The sequence below is a fragment of the Sparus aurata genome, chromosome 5 (assembly GCF_900880675.1).
Source record: "Sparus aurata chromosome 5, fSpaAur1.1, whole genome shotgun sequence".
In the NCBI taxonomy this organism is placed as follows: Eukaryota; Metazoa; Chordata; class Actinopteri; order Spariformes; family Sparidae; genus Sparus; species Sparus aurata.
In genome coordinates, this window is record NC_044191.1 from 25,694,459 (window position 1) to 25,711,355 (window position 16,897).

The window sequence follows — 16,897 nt, forward strand, 5'->3', positions numbered from 1 at the left end:
AATCCCATAGGCAGAATAAACATGGCACTCGATTTGACTGTGCAGCATGATATCTACTGGCTCAGGTACCCCTCGGCTTGAGGACTGTAACACTATCAGCTGTCTCTGGTTATGGAACAGATGTTCATGTGTGAGTAGAATGTCTTCAAGCTCAAAGGATTGCACATGAGATGGTATCTAGAGTGGAACATTACTTGCAGTTTTTCTGATAAACACCACCTACAGCTATACTAGTTGTGTTTGTACAGTATATTGACCAGGCATGTAACTTGGACACAAGCATCCTAATCAGAACCACATTAACTGCCAAGTAGTTTTTCACAAGTTGTGTTTTAGTGCACAACTGTAAACAGGAAAATTTAAAGAAAGACAAAGGGCTGGTATTTAAAGTCAATAGCATGAATAGATAAAATGAAAAAAAAAAAAGAAATAATGGAATTCGAAAACTGGAACATCTGTACTGTTTTCTCCAGCAAAGTATTGATCATTGAAAGTATATATGTATATGTGTATATGTTCACAGTATGCTGAGGACAGTCGAGCTCTGTTCCATCCAAATATCTGTTGCCCATCTATTGCTTTACAGGCCACAATTCGAGGACTACATTTGGAGCAATCACATCAAGTGCTGTTACTATTCCTTGTTTTGCATCTCTAATTGATTGAAAATGATAAATGCCTTTTCTTTACACTTCCAACCAGCCAATTATAGTTTTTCTACTTCACATGATCCACTCATAATAACAACTGAATTAGGTAAGACTTTTTTTTATTTAGGAAAAAAGAAATCTCATTTCCCCCTCAGGGGAAATAAAAACAAAACAAAACATTTTTACTGTTTTCCCAACAGTTTGTTTTGTAAAACTGATTTTGACCAGGCTGCGTTGTGGAGACTGGGGAAACTGGCGATACGGAAGTGGTCAGTTAATGCAGAAATTAAACTCGAGAAACATTATTTAAAACATTATTTTACACATAATGATGCTTTTCACATCTAATTTCACTTCATGTTAAACGTTAGATATAGATCCACGTTTTCATAAACATTCAAACCAGCAGTGTACTTGCACTTCCGTATTTGCGCTTATAGTGAAGTGTAATAATTAATCCATAAACACCTTTTGGTTGTAAAAATCAGCCAGCACAAATCTTGAATCAATATTTCCCCATTGAAATCGCTGCAGTGGACACGACGCACACCGCGTCACTCCACTTCAATGATAGTGTTCAACTATCAGACTTCCATTTGCAAACGCTATCCCAGGCTGAGGGATACCGCTCACTGTCCGCACATAAATTGGGGGCACGTGAATCAGTCAGTTTGATCGCTGTTCAACAAAAAAATACTGCGCTGACACTCGTGCGTAATGCCCTATGGATGCATGGATTTTCACTGTCCTCGCGCAGCTAAAGTACAATGTGAATTGCAGAATTGTTTAAGAATGTTTCCAGCCTCCATCTTAGACACATAAAACTCGTTATTCTGTAATGTCTTGCCAGAACTGTGCACTATCCTCATCTTCCTCTCGGCTGTGGCCGTGATTCACTGTTCACTGTAGACACCCATTGATATACCCAGTATTCCATCTGTGACACTAAGGGCAACTTAGCGCCATGTTTGACATATTCCTTGCCAGAGAAACATGTCAGTCGTGTTACATAAGTTGTTAACATATTATGCATGTTGTGTTTGGAGTCCAGCGAGAAATGAAGAGTCCCCTGAACGAACATGGATGCTTTTCATCTTATTGAGGACATGAGTAGTGGTCAAGTCTCCCTCTTGTGGTCAAAATGAGTATTACAGAAAAAAACACTTGAGCCTGACTTTGTGGAAAAATATTTTTTTTTTTTACTGGGCTTCACAGACACAGAAAACAAAAATTCACTTGTGAAAACGTTTTTTTCACTCGGCTGGATTACAGTAAAAAAAAAAAAAAAAAAATCCTCTCATGAAAAAAATATTGTTTTATTCGGCACGACACATGATTGTTTCACACATGAAAAAAACAAATTGTTAGAAATTGGAAAAAATAAAAATTCTTCCTTGCTCTCAGGGCTTCCGTACTCATGGTACACTTAAACATACACAAATATAAAATACATGGCAATAATGGAGGTGAATGAAGATACATTTTCCTTTGTGTTCTGTTGGTGTTTTATTAAGGATATGGAACTTTTAGATTAATTCCTACAATTTGGCAGGTTGTGAGCGTGTCATGTGAGCGTAGGACTTGCACTGGTCTTGGTTTTGGTCTTGACTCGATCTTGTCTCAGTTCAGGTGGTCTACAACACTGCTAATCAGAGCTTCATAATATTCTATCATTTGTTTTAAACAGCATAAAGAATACATGTTTGACGGCCAATTATAAACAAATATGTGTCATCAGTCCAAGTTGCAGCAGGTACTATTAAGTAACTTTTAATATTTAAAGCTAATGTATGGTTTGCTATTTATCTTTTAAGCAGCTCAGTTTTATTTGTGTTTTGTCTCTTGCTTGCAGTTTCTTATCATTTTCAAGCGCTTTCTGTTCTATTGGTATTCTGTCATATTGTTTCTGATCTCATATCATTTTTATGTACCCATTCAGTTTATTCGCTCTGTGATCATGTTTGCTGTTTCTGTTTGTTATCAAATTTTTGCAAATCTTCTGTTTTTCATTTGTCTTGTCACCATCAATGATTTTTTCAAGATTTAAAGAATGACTGGATGAAATGTTGTTTATTCTTCTTTAGTTGTACAAATTGGGTCAGAATAAAGTACATCATAGAAACAACTGAATTCGTCATCCTGAGAGAACGAGTGCGATGATGGCTGAGGACACCAGCAGGAGGATGGCACTGGAACCAGCGGGTACGGCACGGTTACACAGGTTCCCTTCGCAGCAAGCTATGGCACCAATACATGCTATACTGGTTTGGCAGCCCTTGGTAACCAAGTCATAACCTGAAAAACACAATGGGAAAACTTTCAGGAAGCACTGCAGCGAACATAAGAGGTGTGTATTATAGCCACCCGGCTTTCAGAACCTCAACATTTGGAGACTGATCAGTTCTCAATATAAGCCAGAAAAATACTTACCATCTATTCTGAGGGAGAAGCAACGGTTGAAGATGACGGGACAGGATTTGGTGTCTGTACAGGATTTAGGGTCGGTGGCTGTGCATGTGTAGCATCTTAATGCACATGCTATACAGAGACACAGAACACCAGTTAGTTCAAGAAAGGCCATGTATGACATCATCAGTTAGTTCAATGTTGGAGGTGTTTTGAGGGAAGATGCTGATTGCTACTTCCTGTTTCCAGCCAGAGAGTGTGAAGAGATTCAGAGGAAATGAGAACATGCAGACAGTGTGAGGCAGAAACCATCTGAGCAAGTAGCAAATGAGAGTAAACATCAGAGTGTGTGCCTGCAAATGGAGTTTTATTTCTTTTCAATAAACATTTATTTATGGGGTGCCGTTTAGCTCAGTAGAGCAGGTGTCCCGTGTATAGAGACTTAGTCCTCGCTGCAGCAAACCCGAGTGCGAGTCCCGGCTTAGGGCCCTTTGCTGTGTTTCACTCCCCCTCTCTCTATCACCCTATTTCCTGTTTTGTCTTCAAGCTGTTCTATCAATGAAGCCACAAAGGCCAAAAATATACTTTAAAAAAATAAACGTTATTTATTCAATAAAAAGAGAAAGGACTAAGCTCTATCCCAGTACTGAGTTCACCTGAATCATTTGACATTATTGATTTTTCTTCGGCTGTCGTTTCTAGGCAGAGGTGACGGGAACTGAGGGAGAAAGTTGGGCAATGGCATCGAAAACTGGCTCTTGAGAAAAAAGACCTCTGTGTTGACCTGCTAACCATGAAGCGCTCTTTATGAGATATGCTTTGTGATCTTTTCACCGGCATGAGTTTAACTATTGAAGACTGCAGGAAGTCACTGAGAGCAACAAACTGTCCGACACATCACCCCATCGAAACCACAAAATGTCAATTTTATACCTCGAATTAAACAAACAAGTTACACTTTACATGAAGACTAGAGGGGTGTCAGTCTGCTCATCCAGCAAAAAAAAACTGAGTTCCCCAAATGTTGAACTATTTCTTTAACTTTCAGACCCCACTGTTTCATATCAACATATAAACCTCAACGTTCAGTTAAAGAACAAAGTCCTGACTGGAAATCTGTTCTTACCTGTCGACAGAGTCATGAACAGCACCAGAGCTCCATAAAGCTGCATCGTGAATTGGGAGGAAAACAAATTGTTTCAGTGAGAGGAGAGCTGGAGAGAAGCCTCCTCTTTCTGCCCAACTCCTCCTCACTCTTTTTTCAGGGTTGAACATTTGCATTTCCTCACAAAGCTTTCTTCCAACTGACCTGAATAATGTTGGCCCTAAAGGGACCTCGTAATCCCTCAGACAGCCATGTACTTTGGACGTGACGACAAGAAATTAATGCAGTTAGATACCCTGTGAGATTGAATGAATGAGTGAATATTTTTGTGTTATGAATTTGCCTTTGTACCCAGACTTGTATTTTTTTCACCTCTTCACTTCACTTGGTATCTTGATGAATACAGAGAATACACTTTCACTCCCCCCTGGGTGGTTCTCAAATACATTCTGTAAATCAGCAAGAAATGCACCTGATCCTTCATCAGCCATCTGAAATACAGAAGTCTGAGTCAAATGGAAAACTTTGACAAAAAAATGACCTCATTTTTTGAACCATTAGTCAAGCGAGTCTGCTACACTGTGTCATCAGTCTGGCACACTGAAACAAACAACAGAAAAAAAAGAGGTTCAATCAGGTCAAAAGCAGCATCTTGATTAATTTGATTAATCATCAATAATAATCCCAGACACACGTTTGTGAACAATTGTCCTAAACAGACAAGCCAACCATCAACATCGTAGTTCTCATGGGAAAGAGACGATTTGTTTGTAAACCACTCAGGCATGTGTGTCAATGATATATAGATACCATCTGATTACATCATGATTGTATCATAATCATTTCTTAGCGACATTAAAACAATATACCTATTTCATTATGTCGGTCAGGATATAATGTTTTGCGAAATTGTAATAAAATGTATCATAAAGTGTTTGTTCAACCAAAAAATAACAATAAAAGCAACTCTTCTGTTGCCATTCCTGTCAGTCATTATAATCCATGATAATAAGTAGTGTATGTTTACTTGAGGATCTAATGGCCTACCAGAGCTACCAATAGGTTGCGTTTCAAAATAAAAGCAGACAAAGAATTACCTGACCAAAGAAAAGGCATAATTTATCAATCTATCTACAACTCTGTTGTCATTATATTGACCTCTAGTGACCTAAACACATACATTTATGTATAAAAGAATGCAAGGGAACATCAAATCATATTTTATTAGCTGACTGTTGTCAAATATTAGTAACACTTTGTTTAAATCTGAATCTGCAAAAAGTAACTACAAACTAAAGCTGTCAAATAAATCTAGTGAAGTTAAAAAAGTACAATATTTCTCTTGGAAATGTTGCAGAGTAAAAATATATAGTAAAAGTACACCAGTAAATTCACTTAGTGATTCCACCACCGCCCTGCAGCTGAACTGAGTACCAGTATTTGGTAGTTAAACTAAACGATAGGAACATTTCACATCAGGCAAAAAAAAAAGTTCCTCCAGTGCAAGAGAACAACAACATTTTATTACCTGGAATCGGACTAGCTGTGCAAAAACAAGAAAAAAGTTTCCGCCCACATCGGTTTAATTTTGGAAACTGTAACCGGAAACCCTCTAATGTTCTGATTGGCTTGACGCTCGCTGCGTCATTTACGCGCCCGTGTGATCTCAGCACATGCGCCGCTGTGTTTTGGAAAGCCGGGGCAGCAGCTGTCTGGCTCCGCATGCGCACATTTCCTACATATTTTTGCACAATGAAAGTAACATGAGGGAAAATTAAAACATGCCGAAGTCCGTGAAGAAGTCCTGCACCACCCAGACCTCCATCAGCAGGTACTTTGGTGGACGGAGCAGCAGCAGCAGCAGCAGTGCCTCGAACACTCAGTGTGGGATTAAACCAAAACCTGCTGAGCACCAGATTTCAAGAAACAAGGTGAGGAGTGTTCATTGAATACACACACACACACACACACACACACACACACACACACACACACACACACACACACACACAGATCATTTTCAGCTCAATGAAAATGATTATAACTGAACCTCACCTGCTTCCGTCCTGCAGCAGAAGCTCTCCTCTGATCATAATGATCTTGGATTGCCACCAAAACGAGCCAAACTGTCACCACAAGAGCAGCAGGTGGAGGATGTGGACTGTGAGCCTGCTTTCCGTCAGAGCACAAAGAGTGAGTGTGTGCGCTTCAAACAGAAAAAAACATAATTTTCTTCTCCACCTCCACGTAGGTCAGCCTCGCCTCACACGACCCCAGCTTCCTAAAGCATCACATCTCTCCAAACAACATGCGTTGTTCTACTTAATCCCTACTGTTGAATTAAGTGAGAGGTGTGAGATGGAACTGCCCACGATGCATTTGGTTTGCTGGAGCTTTGACTGATGTTTCATGATGTTAGTCTGGCAACTGTACATTGAAACAGAAGGGCGAGAAGAACACGACCTGTATCTGGATGGACTCAACATCCATGTGGAGATAATGTACGGAAAAAGTGGAATATTACATTTGGGATTAACCTTTATGGGTTTATATACCCAGTAATGCAGGTGGAAGAGCAGTTTAAATCATTCACTTAATCAAAAGCCAATACAAGAGTCTGAATTTCAAGTTAGAGTTCTGTTTTCAAAGTCTTACAGAGGTATTATCATTCAAATTTATTTGAGTGTACCAAAAATAAACACACTAATAATGTCCTCTGTGTTACTATTAATATAACATTGCTGATATTGATGCATTAATTATTTTATTCTGTTATTTTGACTGACTGTTTGAGCTACCTTGTTTACAGTCAGCTAGTTTAGCCCACTGGTGCCCAACCTCAGGGTCGGGCCTGTTTTAAGGGTCACAAGATAAATCTGAGGGGTCGTGAGATGATTAAGGAGGATGGAAAGAGGGAAAAAAATACATCTTGCCACGCAAATGCTTTCAGTTTTTGGGTTGGTAAACATGTGAAATGTCTCTTTAGCTCACAGCCAAGGAGACACAACAACACACTAATTTTGTTGTAACATGGTTTTAGATTTCATTAGCAACATATCATTCTCACAAAATAGGGTGCGTTTCGTGTAAAATCTTAATATGAAAACTTTTTGTGTTGTCACAATGCTGGAATTTCTTACTTCAATACAGTACTTCAATATTCAGTGCCATTTTTGATCCCATGGGGAAAAATTAACATCGAGGGCGTACAATTTTAGATTATAACAAGGCTATAACATGACGTGATATGACTTTTCTTTTCTTGGTTACGAGCAGAGAACAGCAGAAAGACACTAATAAACATTGAATGTCACTGCTTTAACAGGCCCTTAAGCATAGCGTGTATGTCTACTCGCTGTCGAAGAGAAGAGCGCGTGAGAGGTGCAGTATCGGTGTATCGATTAAACTATTAAAACAACTATTAAACCCATTTTAAAACTATTAAAACCATCAACACTGCAAACCAGTAATTTAAGATGTCAAATAAATGTAGCAGAGCAGAAAGGATGAAGAATCCTTATGAAATGTGGGAAGTAGAAGTAAACAGCAGCATAAATAGAACTTAAGTACAGTGCTTAAATGTACTTAGTTACTTTTCCCCTTTCTTCGACTATATTTCTTCTGTCTTCAGAGACAACATCAAACCGGGCAGCAGGTGGTCTCTGCTCCTCCACCTTGGAGCGGCTGAAAGGCTTCACTTGTTCATCTGAGCCCATCGCTGGGCGCCATGACACTCGGAAGGAAGACGAGAAGACAGACGGTGCTAGCAGTAAAATCTGCGACCAAGGAAGCAGCATGCGGCCTCCTCGGGACGTCACGGATCAACACAGCAATAACAACAGACCTCAGCAGATGGAGGAGGAGCATGATGAAGATGAAGAGGAGGGTTCAGGGCCGGCTGCTACAAAACAGGTGCCTAGTAATAAAGTTGACTCCATCACATCACTGTCAGCAGAGTTCGGTTTGGGCAGCAGGCTGGGCTAAGGATGTAATATCAACATTGGTATCAACCATGAACTCCAGACTATTTTTGGGCTGTGGACAGCAGCACATAAAAGATGAAGTGACTGAACTCAAATGGGGAAATAGCAAAGGGAAGCTTTGAGAGGGAAATGATTCCTACTGAGTGTTTTTCTCTTTTTTTTCATTGTTTTCACAGGGGGTTCATTTGTCTCAGTTTGCAAAGTCAGGAGGAGGAGCTGGAGCAAGGTTTGCAGAGCTGAGTCCTCCGTCAGACTCTAACGCCGCCTCCAGACGCTCAAAGAGTGTGTACACTCCCCTGGAACAGCAGGTCATCCAGCTGAAACAGCAGCATAAGGATGCGTTGTTGGCTGTGGAGTGTGGTTACAAGTACAGGTTCTTTGGAGAGGATGCCGAGGTGAGGAGTGTAAAGAACATATGCTAATGGGGCAGGAAGGGAACATAATCGAGATTAGATCTGTAGGCGAGGCCATGTCTTCAACATTACTTTATGAAAATGCTGTCTTGTCACAAGTTTTATTTTTTATCAAAGAGATAAGCTTCTTCATTTTGGTTATCGCACCGCGCCATATTGTGATTTGTGTCAGTTACCCTTCAATGCAGCGCAGACTTCCCCTTTGTGTGTGTGAACAGATTGCTGCGAAGGAGCTGAATATCTTCTGTCATCTGGATCATAACTTCATGACGTGCAGCATCCCCACACACCGCTTGTTTGTTCACGTCAGACGCTTGGTATCTCACGGACACAAGGTGCAAATTTTATCATACGTATTTGTATTTAGAAGCAGTTTAGACTCGCACTGTTTTCTAAATCCCTACATTATTACCTTTCATTTCTAGGTTGGCGTGGTTAAGCAGACAGAGACGTCTGCGATCAAGGCGTCAGGAACCAATAAGAATGCTCTGTTCACTCGTCAGCTCAGCGCTCTGTACACCAAGTCCACTCTGGTGGGAGAGGGTATCCTTGTCAACCCAGAATATCTGTGTCTAATATATGTGTAAGTCACCGTATTTCTGAAGCGTTGTCCTTGACAGTTGTCTAAGATGTGAACCCGGTCTGCAGGATGGGGGATGTGGAGGACGGGGCCTGTGGCGACGTGGTGTCGGACCCTCCTGAAAGCTTCCTGCTGTGTATCAGTGAGAACTGGGATAAACTGAAGAAGCAGCTCACTGTAGGACTTGTGGTGAGTCTGACGAGTACTAATTAATAAAAACTAATGATGCATTAAGGAAACTTGATCATCAGGTTAGTCAGATGCTCTTTGAGATTTTGTGTTGATTTTGTATCTACTTTTGAGTAAATGGTTGTTAATTATCAGTTTATTTGAATGTTAGCTCACTACTCTCATGCTGTAGTTGATGAGATGCCTTCATCTTGTGTGTGTGCATGTGTGTGTGTGTGCGTGTGTGCGTACGTGTAGGCGGTTCAGCCCAGCACAGGAGACGTGTTACTGGACTGCTTCCCTGATGGTCCGTCTCGCTCCGAGGTGGAGGGTCGTGTCCTGAAGATCAACCCTGTGGAGATCCTGGTCCCCTCGGACCTTTCAGAACAAACACACAGACTCCTGCAGAGCATCACCAATGTCAGGTAGTCTGTCAGGGCACTAGGGGGCGGTCTGTGACCATTTACATCATGAAGTGTTGAACTGTGCTGATGGAAAGTGTGCGTTTGTGAGGTCTTTCTGAGGGGCTGTGTTTGAATTTTACCCTCCAGGTCAACAGTTGTTTTGTGATAATGGCCCTCCGCACCCTCGGGTCTGCCACATGGATAAACTGGGTCCAACCAGGGCTTATCATTAAAAAAAAGGTCTAGACTGTGAAAGAAAGAAAATAAGAAAAACGAGGGGCTGCACTCGACCCAAGCTAACACTGGGCGAGTGGCTGGTTAAAGCACCCTCATGCCCCGACTGTCAGATATGGGTCTTTGGCGTCAGAACCGAACAATTAACCCAAAGCGTTGGTATCCTCACTGATCTGGATGAGACTAAACTATCAACTGTCTTTCTTCAGAATTACTTTAAAAGTTACATATAGTGTCTTGAATAACAGCCAGGTGCATGTTTGGGCATCAAAACAGGTTTTACTTGCTGCGATCATTCCTCCTGCTCATACTTGCCTTTTTTGAAAGGTGAGTTCAATGTAAGTGATGGGAAAACATAATCCACAGCCCTTGTTCTGCGCGAAAATGTATTCAGTCAGGTTTTCTGAAGCTAATACGAGGCTTCAGCAGTCAAGTCAAGTGCTTATCTTCTCGAGTTACAGCCTTCTTAAACAAAAAAACCCTCTTTTGTCACTACTTTCTTTGTGAACACGGACGTGGGAACTGGGGGGTGCTGAGGGAGCTGCTGCACCCCCTGAAATGAGTTCTTATAAAAACCATTAATCAATAATGAACTATAAGGCTGTTTATCCCGGGCATTAACAAGTGTCTCTGGCGATCCAATTTCAAAGGGACAGCTTGCAGTTCACACCTGCATCATGCCTCTTTACAAGCATCCCGAGTGACCACTTATGATTGCATCTCACTTCCCCGCTTGATATGTAAATGAACACGTACGTCACTGAGACAAAGGGACATGATGCTTTTTGCACAAAGAAAGAAAGACTTTAACGTAACACATTTGCAGAATTAACAAATAGTTAAGAATTTGTCGTAGACAGTGTAGTTTAGAGGTGTAATACATAAGATTTTTGTCGAAAACAATTGAAAATGTAACTAAATGATCAACTGAATGTGATGAACTAACAGTTTTGAGTGCGAGTTATGTTGCAGAGATATCTACAGGTGTTAGCATGACAACAAGCTAGCCCCGGCCCGTTTGATTCAAAGCTCCTGGGCTGATGATATAAAAATCAACACTTGCACTGTACTCCAAGCTCCATGTCTGGACCACCTGCTGCACCACTACCTGAGCTAACTAGCCTAAGGGCAGCTACAGTTAGCAGCGGTTCGGGGTCACTCTAATGATGTGCTGCCCACTATTCGTTTTCGAGTATGAACTCGACAGGTGGCCAACTCCTACATATTGACTGTGAGGGTTTTTTACACGGAATGAGTTCTGTGAATAACTTTAAATCTTTAAATGGCCAGAAAGAGCTGGAAGAATAGCTTTTTAATGTGCATATGGGTATTTGACTTCATTGTGAACCTGTCCTTAGAGCGCATTGCAGAGTATTCACAGTCAGGGTCGGTGATAGACGATTGGCAGCAGTGAAATCATTCAGGTGATTAGCTCCTCAGAAGCATGCAAAGCACACAGCGGGGAGTCGTCAGCTATTATGTGGGACTAACGCACTTCACTGAGTCCTTGATGCAAAAGCAGACTTCCATTCAGCGCGTTCACAACAAGATCAAGAAGAGAGAAGCAGTTTGTCCTTTGTTCAGCGACTGACTAACTGTGACGTCAAAACTGATGTGTTCCAGAAACCTGTTGCCTCCCATTGCGCCACCGATCGCCTCGTCTTTCCTGACAGTCTGCACTCAGCATGTTCACACCAGTGGAGCCGGGATCCTCTGGAGGCCGCGTGTGATTACATTATGCTGTGGAAATGAAATGAGGGAGAGGAGTGGATTTGATTAGACGGGGATGGTTGGAGATGAAAGGGAGGGCTTTTCTGCTACTTGCTGCTTCTTTTATCTTTTTTTCACCCTTTCTTATATACCATTGGCTCTTTCCTCTCATTTTTCAACCCCCCCCCCAGTTTTAAATTTGACTCTGGTAATGTGATTCATTTGTATTCAGTCGTCTCTCTGTTCCTCTCACCCCTTCCTCTTTTTTTATCTGCCGTCCGTGTTGAGTGATTATTGCGGAGATGGACCTGTAAAGGCCAGTCCAATTATTGTGTTTGAACAGCACTGCTCTCTAGCGTTGTGCTCAGCAGACACAAGACTTTTTCTCAATCTGCCGCCTGTATTGTGTCTGCTATGCTCAGACAGAATATGTATCACACACACAATACTCTGCTATACCGGGCTTGCATCTATTGGCGACCTCCCAAGATATATTTCGAGGTGATTTTTTTTTTTTCTCAATCATCAGACTGAGACTCTTGAAATTCATAAGTGACTCTGAAAAGGATGTTTTTGTGATTATCAACATTGACATTACAGTAATGCCAGTCCACATGGTTTAATACCCTCCTAGGTGAGCATTTAAAACAGGGTTTTTTTTGTGGTCGCTGACGTTGGCTCGTCAGCCTCCTCGTCTCTGGGGTGGGCTGACGACGACGGGCCCCCTGGCAACCAGATTTATGTGTCCATGGAGCAGCAGGTAATGAGTCCCTGGGAGGTTGGTAGTAGCTAGGTGCAGTATTAGTTGCTTTACTCATCCACAGCCTGGAGTCATGAGTCAGGATCAGAGCCGCGAAGGGGATTAGAGAAAGCGGCATGCTCACTGGCTGGTGCTGTCAACACAAGTGTTTCTCGCTTTAACACTTTTCCTAAGACTTTAAGTCAATGAGTGACACTTTCAAGAGTTGATACCACTTCCACAGTCCATGGTAGGACAGCACACTCAGGATTTATTCACACGAGCGCGCGCACACACACACACACACACACACACACACACACACACACAGACATAATTTGTGCATTTTATGAGTGTATGTGTCTGCGTCTGTATTCACCCTGCAGCAATGGCTTCTACTCGAGTGCTTTAATCTGTTGTGTATTAACCTCTGATCTCTAGGGTGCAACATCTCTGACTCAACCCGCAGCCATCCCTGCTTTTGATTGATTATCACCGTCACACTGCTCTGAGCTTTTGAAAAGGAAAAAAAAAACTCTTGCCAAAGAGGCACTGGGGTGTCACCACGTTATGCGAAGTACCCGCCTCTTAACATCTGCACACTGCTTGTGACTGGAAGGTCGCTGGTTCAAATCCGGGTGGGGGAAAGCAAAAGGCAGTGCTTACCCCTCCATCATTACTGCCACTGAGGTGCCCTTTAGCAAAGAAAAATAGAGTCACCTTCAGTGTATGGAGAGTCACGCCCCTTCCGGTCGCCCACCGTGGGACCTTATTTCAGAAAAAAATATGTATGCTAGTTGATGGTGAGAGACAACTACCCTTTTTGTCAATTTTAAAGGTAGTTTTTAATTTTTACATAAAAATAATTATGTATAGACTGTGAAAATACGATATTCAAAAGACTACACACACACACAACGGTTGTGTAAGTGAATCGTTTAATGCTCACCAAAACCCATAACTGAAACCTGGTAGAGCCGGTCCTTCATATTGGCTAGTTCACACAACCGACCAACTCTCCTTTCACACAACTGCAGCGGCCGACATGGCCCGATTTATTGATAGTGATTTTCTGTGCCGAGGTGACGGCTACGTTGGTTTTGGTGATGTATATTGTGCGAGACGGTGTAGTTCACTGAGCAGTTTCACACGAAACCAAACAACATTTTACAATCTTGACTATCAGAACTATCTTTTAAATTCACAAATGCCGTATGTGCGTTTCGTGGCGCCATTCCAACGTGATCGAATTTGTAGTCGCCTCTCGCCATTGAATGCTGTACACATTTTCTCTATCGGGGTAGAAATCAGTTGAAACCAAAACATACTAGATCGCACAAGAGTTGAGAATCCCCATGTCATAAAGGTTAACCAACTTTTTAATTTTGACCACATTCATGAGCTAAACTCAAACCTTTGGTCATTTGCTTGCATAAACCTGATTGTTCCGCTTCGTGTCCCTCCCAAGACGTCCTAAACTTGGCTCCACAATGCTTGCAGAAATGCTCAGCTGCACCCCTCAGTGTCCGGATCAATACCAGCAATTGTCCCTGTTCTTGTAAACCTCATAATATGGTTGAATTGACTGGTTAAATGATTAATGGTCATAGCTTCACTGCTGGAACAATGTGCGGTCTATTGATCAATTTTGTACAATCGCAGCTCGCCGTTCGACCAGAGACCGAAGTGAAAGATGATGATTCTCCTGCGTGTCGATGTGTGTGTGTTTGTGTGTGTATAAACATCTCTGCAGGAAACGTAAGAAAATAAAAAGGCTCCAGCACTGCGTCCACAGCCACGTGTTTACCTTGGTTGCCCGGGCAACAACAGAGCGGACAAAGCAACCGAGTCCTTGAAAGCAGCAGCGGCGAGAGAGTGAATGGAGCGATAGGGAGGCGCGATGGCGCAACGGGGAGCTGCAGGGAAATCGTGCGTGTATCACACAGTGAACAAAAGGACGTCTGGAACACGCAGTGCTGCTGCGTCTCGCTTACCCTCACAGACAGAAAGATGGTCAGACATGGGATGCTGTGTTTCTTCCTGTCTGCACCTCTTGAATCAGTGCTGTCATGTCGTTCCCTCCACAGTGCTCAGGCTGATGACCGAGTGAGAGTTGAGAAGAGGGACAGCGCTCAGTTTGAGTTCACCTCTGCGATGAACACAGTCACCGAGTTCTACTGCCATACCCAGGAGAAAGGTGTGTTCGTCCATCAATCTTTTATACTCCAACTTCCCTGCAGATTCCTCATCTACTCTCACTGAGCACAAGACACACAGTCAGCTGTAAAGCGCTCGATGCTTCCGAGGAGTCGGGCCTGTGACTCATGGCTGTGTTTTTATCTGTAGAAAATGTGTCATGTTTGTGTGTCTGTGTCCTCCAGGCTCTCGCTCTCTGTCAACTGTAGTATCCTTGGAGAGCCCAGTGATCTGCTGTCTGGGGCCGCTCATCCAGTACCTCCAAGAGTTCAACTTGGAGAGAGTTCTGAGGAGTGAGAGGTACGCGCAAACAAATGGATACCCGACACACACGCTCCGCAACACAGGCCGCAAGCCTAATCCAGGGTAGAGCTGAAATGATTTGTCAATTGCTTGAGTAGTCGATGGAGAGAAAAATAAGAGTATACCACAATATATTAAACAACTTGTTCACAGTCGTGTTGCAGCTTTTTGGCCCTGTCTTTTCCCCATGTACAACATTTACAAGCCAGGAACTGAGAGCAGCTTTCTGATGGAATTGCTTTAATTTTCATCATTCTACCCATCCCTTGTTTAATCTTCCTTCCAATCGATACATCCAATCTTTTGATTACGCAGCTATATTTTGACTTTGTGCTTCACGCAGCTCATTCCGGCGTCTCTCCTGTGCGTCCGAGGGTATGACCCTCAGTGCCGCCACCCTCAGGAACCTGGAGATCCTCAACAATCAGGTACAAGAAGCTGGCAGTTTTAGCCACTGTTTAAACATAATGGTGAGGACACATTTGCAAAATTCAGCTTTTTTTAAATTAAGTTGTTCCGAGCCAGTAAAAATGTAATGGGTAAATTAAATTTGCCGTTACTCGGATCAAGAGAAAATGTTCAGTGACTAGTGTGGCTTGCGTGGGCGTCGACTCAAAAGTTTGGCACGACTCAGCCGCTGTGACATGTGCGTCTCGCATGGAGATCAAGCCCAGCTCGAGGCCTCCTCACCTGACTGCTCGTAGCTTCCAGCACCTGCTCACCTCTGATATTTATCACATCCTGACGTTTTTCTTCTTGGCACATTCAAACGGTGTATGTGCGTGAGATGTGTTGGTGTGTTCTCTCAATGACAGACAGATGGTGGTGTGAAGGGCAGTCTGCTGTGGGTGTTGGACCACACTCGGACTCCGTTTGGGAGGAGACTGATGAGGAAGTGGGTGAGCCAGCCCCTCACAGACCCGCAGTGAGTACAGGACTCTGTTGATGAAGCACGACTGTCGGTGCTGAACTGCAATGATTCAGCTTTTCTCTCTGCTCTTGTCCCTTAGTTTGACAGGGAGAGATGGGAAAAGTGTTCATCTGATACCTCAAGATGGTTATGTGAAGATTAAAAATACTGTGCGTTGACAATATAATATTATAGTAATTAAATTTGGGTTTGACGAACAACAGGCTTTGACTGATATAAGACCATCCTGAAAAAGGCTTTTGTCAAGATTTAGATTAGCGATGTTCGTTATGGACGTGTGCTTTTATCATTATTACATTATTGTTATATTCACTTCAGCATCTCAGTGGGACAGCTGCACAACAACTGCAATGGAATTATTTAATCTGAATGATTAAACACCACGTCAGGCCAATGAAATATAGAAACAAGTAGCAGCAGGCATTATTATGTTAGTAGACACATAATTAACTGGCCTGTAAAGACTATATTTACTGCAGTTTTGAAGAATAGAGTCACATGATTGTTCTTAAAGTCTTCTTTGCCGCCCGTTTTTCTCTCTCCGTGCGTTTGAATTAATCTTTTGAATGAAATTCTCCCGTGTAATATAAAAAAAATAGGTCAGTGTTGTTAGAGAGGATGCGAGATGGGGCCCATGATGTGAACGCTTACTTACTTTTCAGCCAGCAGAGCGGTGAAACACTGCAGGGTGAAAACACATAAAAAGTGTTCTGGAGGCGCCTCTTTAAATAAAAGCGCTGAAACTGACTCACAGCACTTCTGTTACACACAACCCCTTCGCTCTTCATAATGTGGTGCTGTTCTAGTTCTCCTCTCTGCAGTGTGGTTTTATCCATATATTGATTGTGTGAGTATTTTCTGTGTGTGTGTGTGTGTGTGTCCCTCTCCCTCCCACAGTGCAGGGATTATAGCTCTGGATTGGGCACTGCGCTCAGATTATACAGATAGCTCCTCGACAGAATTTCAGCATCAATAAAACCCAGATTACAACCGGCCACGTTAATTCCAGGACACACAGCGCAGCAGCACATGATGCAAACACACATGCATGAGTGTGAGTTTCATGTCCGTTTCA

At 42.5% G+C, this 16,897-nt stretch overlaps 2 protein-coding genes across 2 annotated transcripts in view; one reads left to right on the top strand and one right to left on the bottom strand.

The window, feature by feature from the left end:
- Positions 1 to 2,699: 2,699 nt before the first annotated feature.
- Positions 2,700 to 4,429, bottom strand: LOC115582004 (secreted Ly-6/uPAR domain-containing protein 2-like). Its single transcript, XM_030417639.1, has 3 exons — positions 4,183 to 4,429; positions 3,081 to 3,188; positions 2,700 to 2,945 (listed from the first exon to the last, which is right to left on the bottom strand). Exons 1-3 carry the CDS (start codon positions 4,226 to 4,228, stop codon positions 2,785 to 2,787), a joined length of 315 nt encoding a protein of 104 aa, XP_030273499.1. The 5' UTR covers positions 4,229 to 4,429; the 3' UTR covers positions 2,700 to 2,784.
- Positions 4,430 to 5,830: 1,401 nt separating this feature from the next.
- msh3 (mutS homolog 3 (E. coli)) overlaps positions 5,831 to 16,897 on the top strand; it is a 41,892-nt gene continuing 30,825 nt past the window's right edge. Inside the window, exons 1-12 of the mRNA XM_030417638.1 lie at positions 5,831 to 6,092; positions 6,234 to 6,354; positions 7,793 to 8,073; positions 8,321 to 8,539; positions 8,776 to 8,892; positions 8,983 to 9,100; positions 9,187 to 9,326; positions 9,564 to 9,730; positions 14,480 to 14,589; positions 14,774 to 14,888; positions 15,235 to 15,319; positions 15,707 to 15,816. Coding sequence (XP_030273498.1) covers positions 5,943 to 6,092; positions 6,234 to 6,354; positions 7,793 to 8,073; positions 8,321 to 8,539; positions 8,776 to 8,892; positions 8,983 to 9,100; positions 9,187 to 9,326; positions 9,564 to 9,730; positions 14,480 to 14,589; positions 14,774 to 14,888; positions 15,235 to 15,319; positions 15,707 to 15,816 — 1,733 coding nt within the window. The 5' untranslated portion in view covers positions 5,831 to 5,942. The remainder of the gene's footprint in view (positions 6,093 to 6,233; positions 6,355 to 7,792; positions 8,074 to 8,320; positions 8,540 to 8,775; positions 8,893 to 8,982; positions 9,101 to 9,186; positions 9,327 to 9,563; positions 9,731 to 14,479; positions 14,590 to 14,773; positions 14,889 to 15,234; positions 15,320 to 15,706; positions 15,817 to 16,897) is intronic.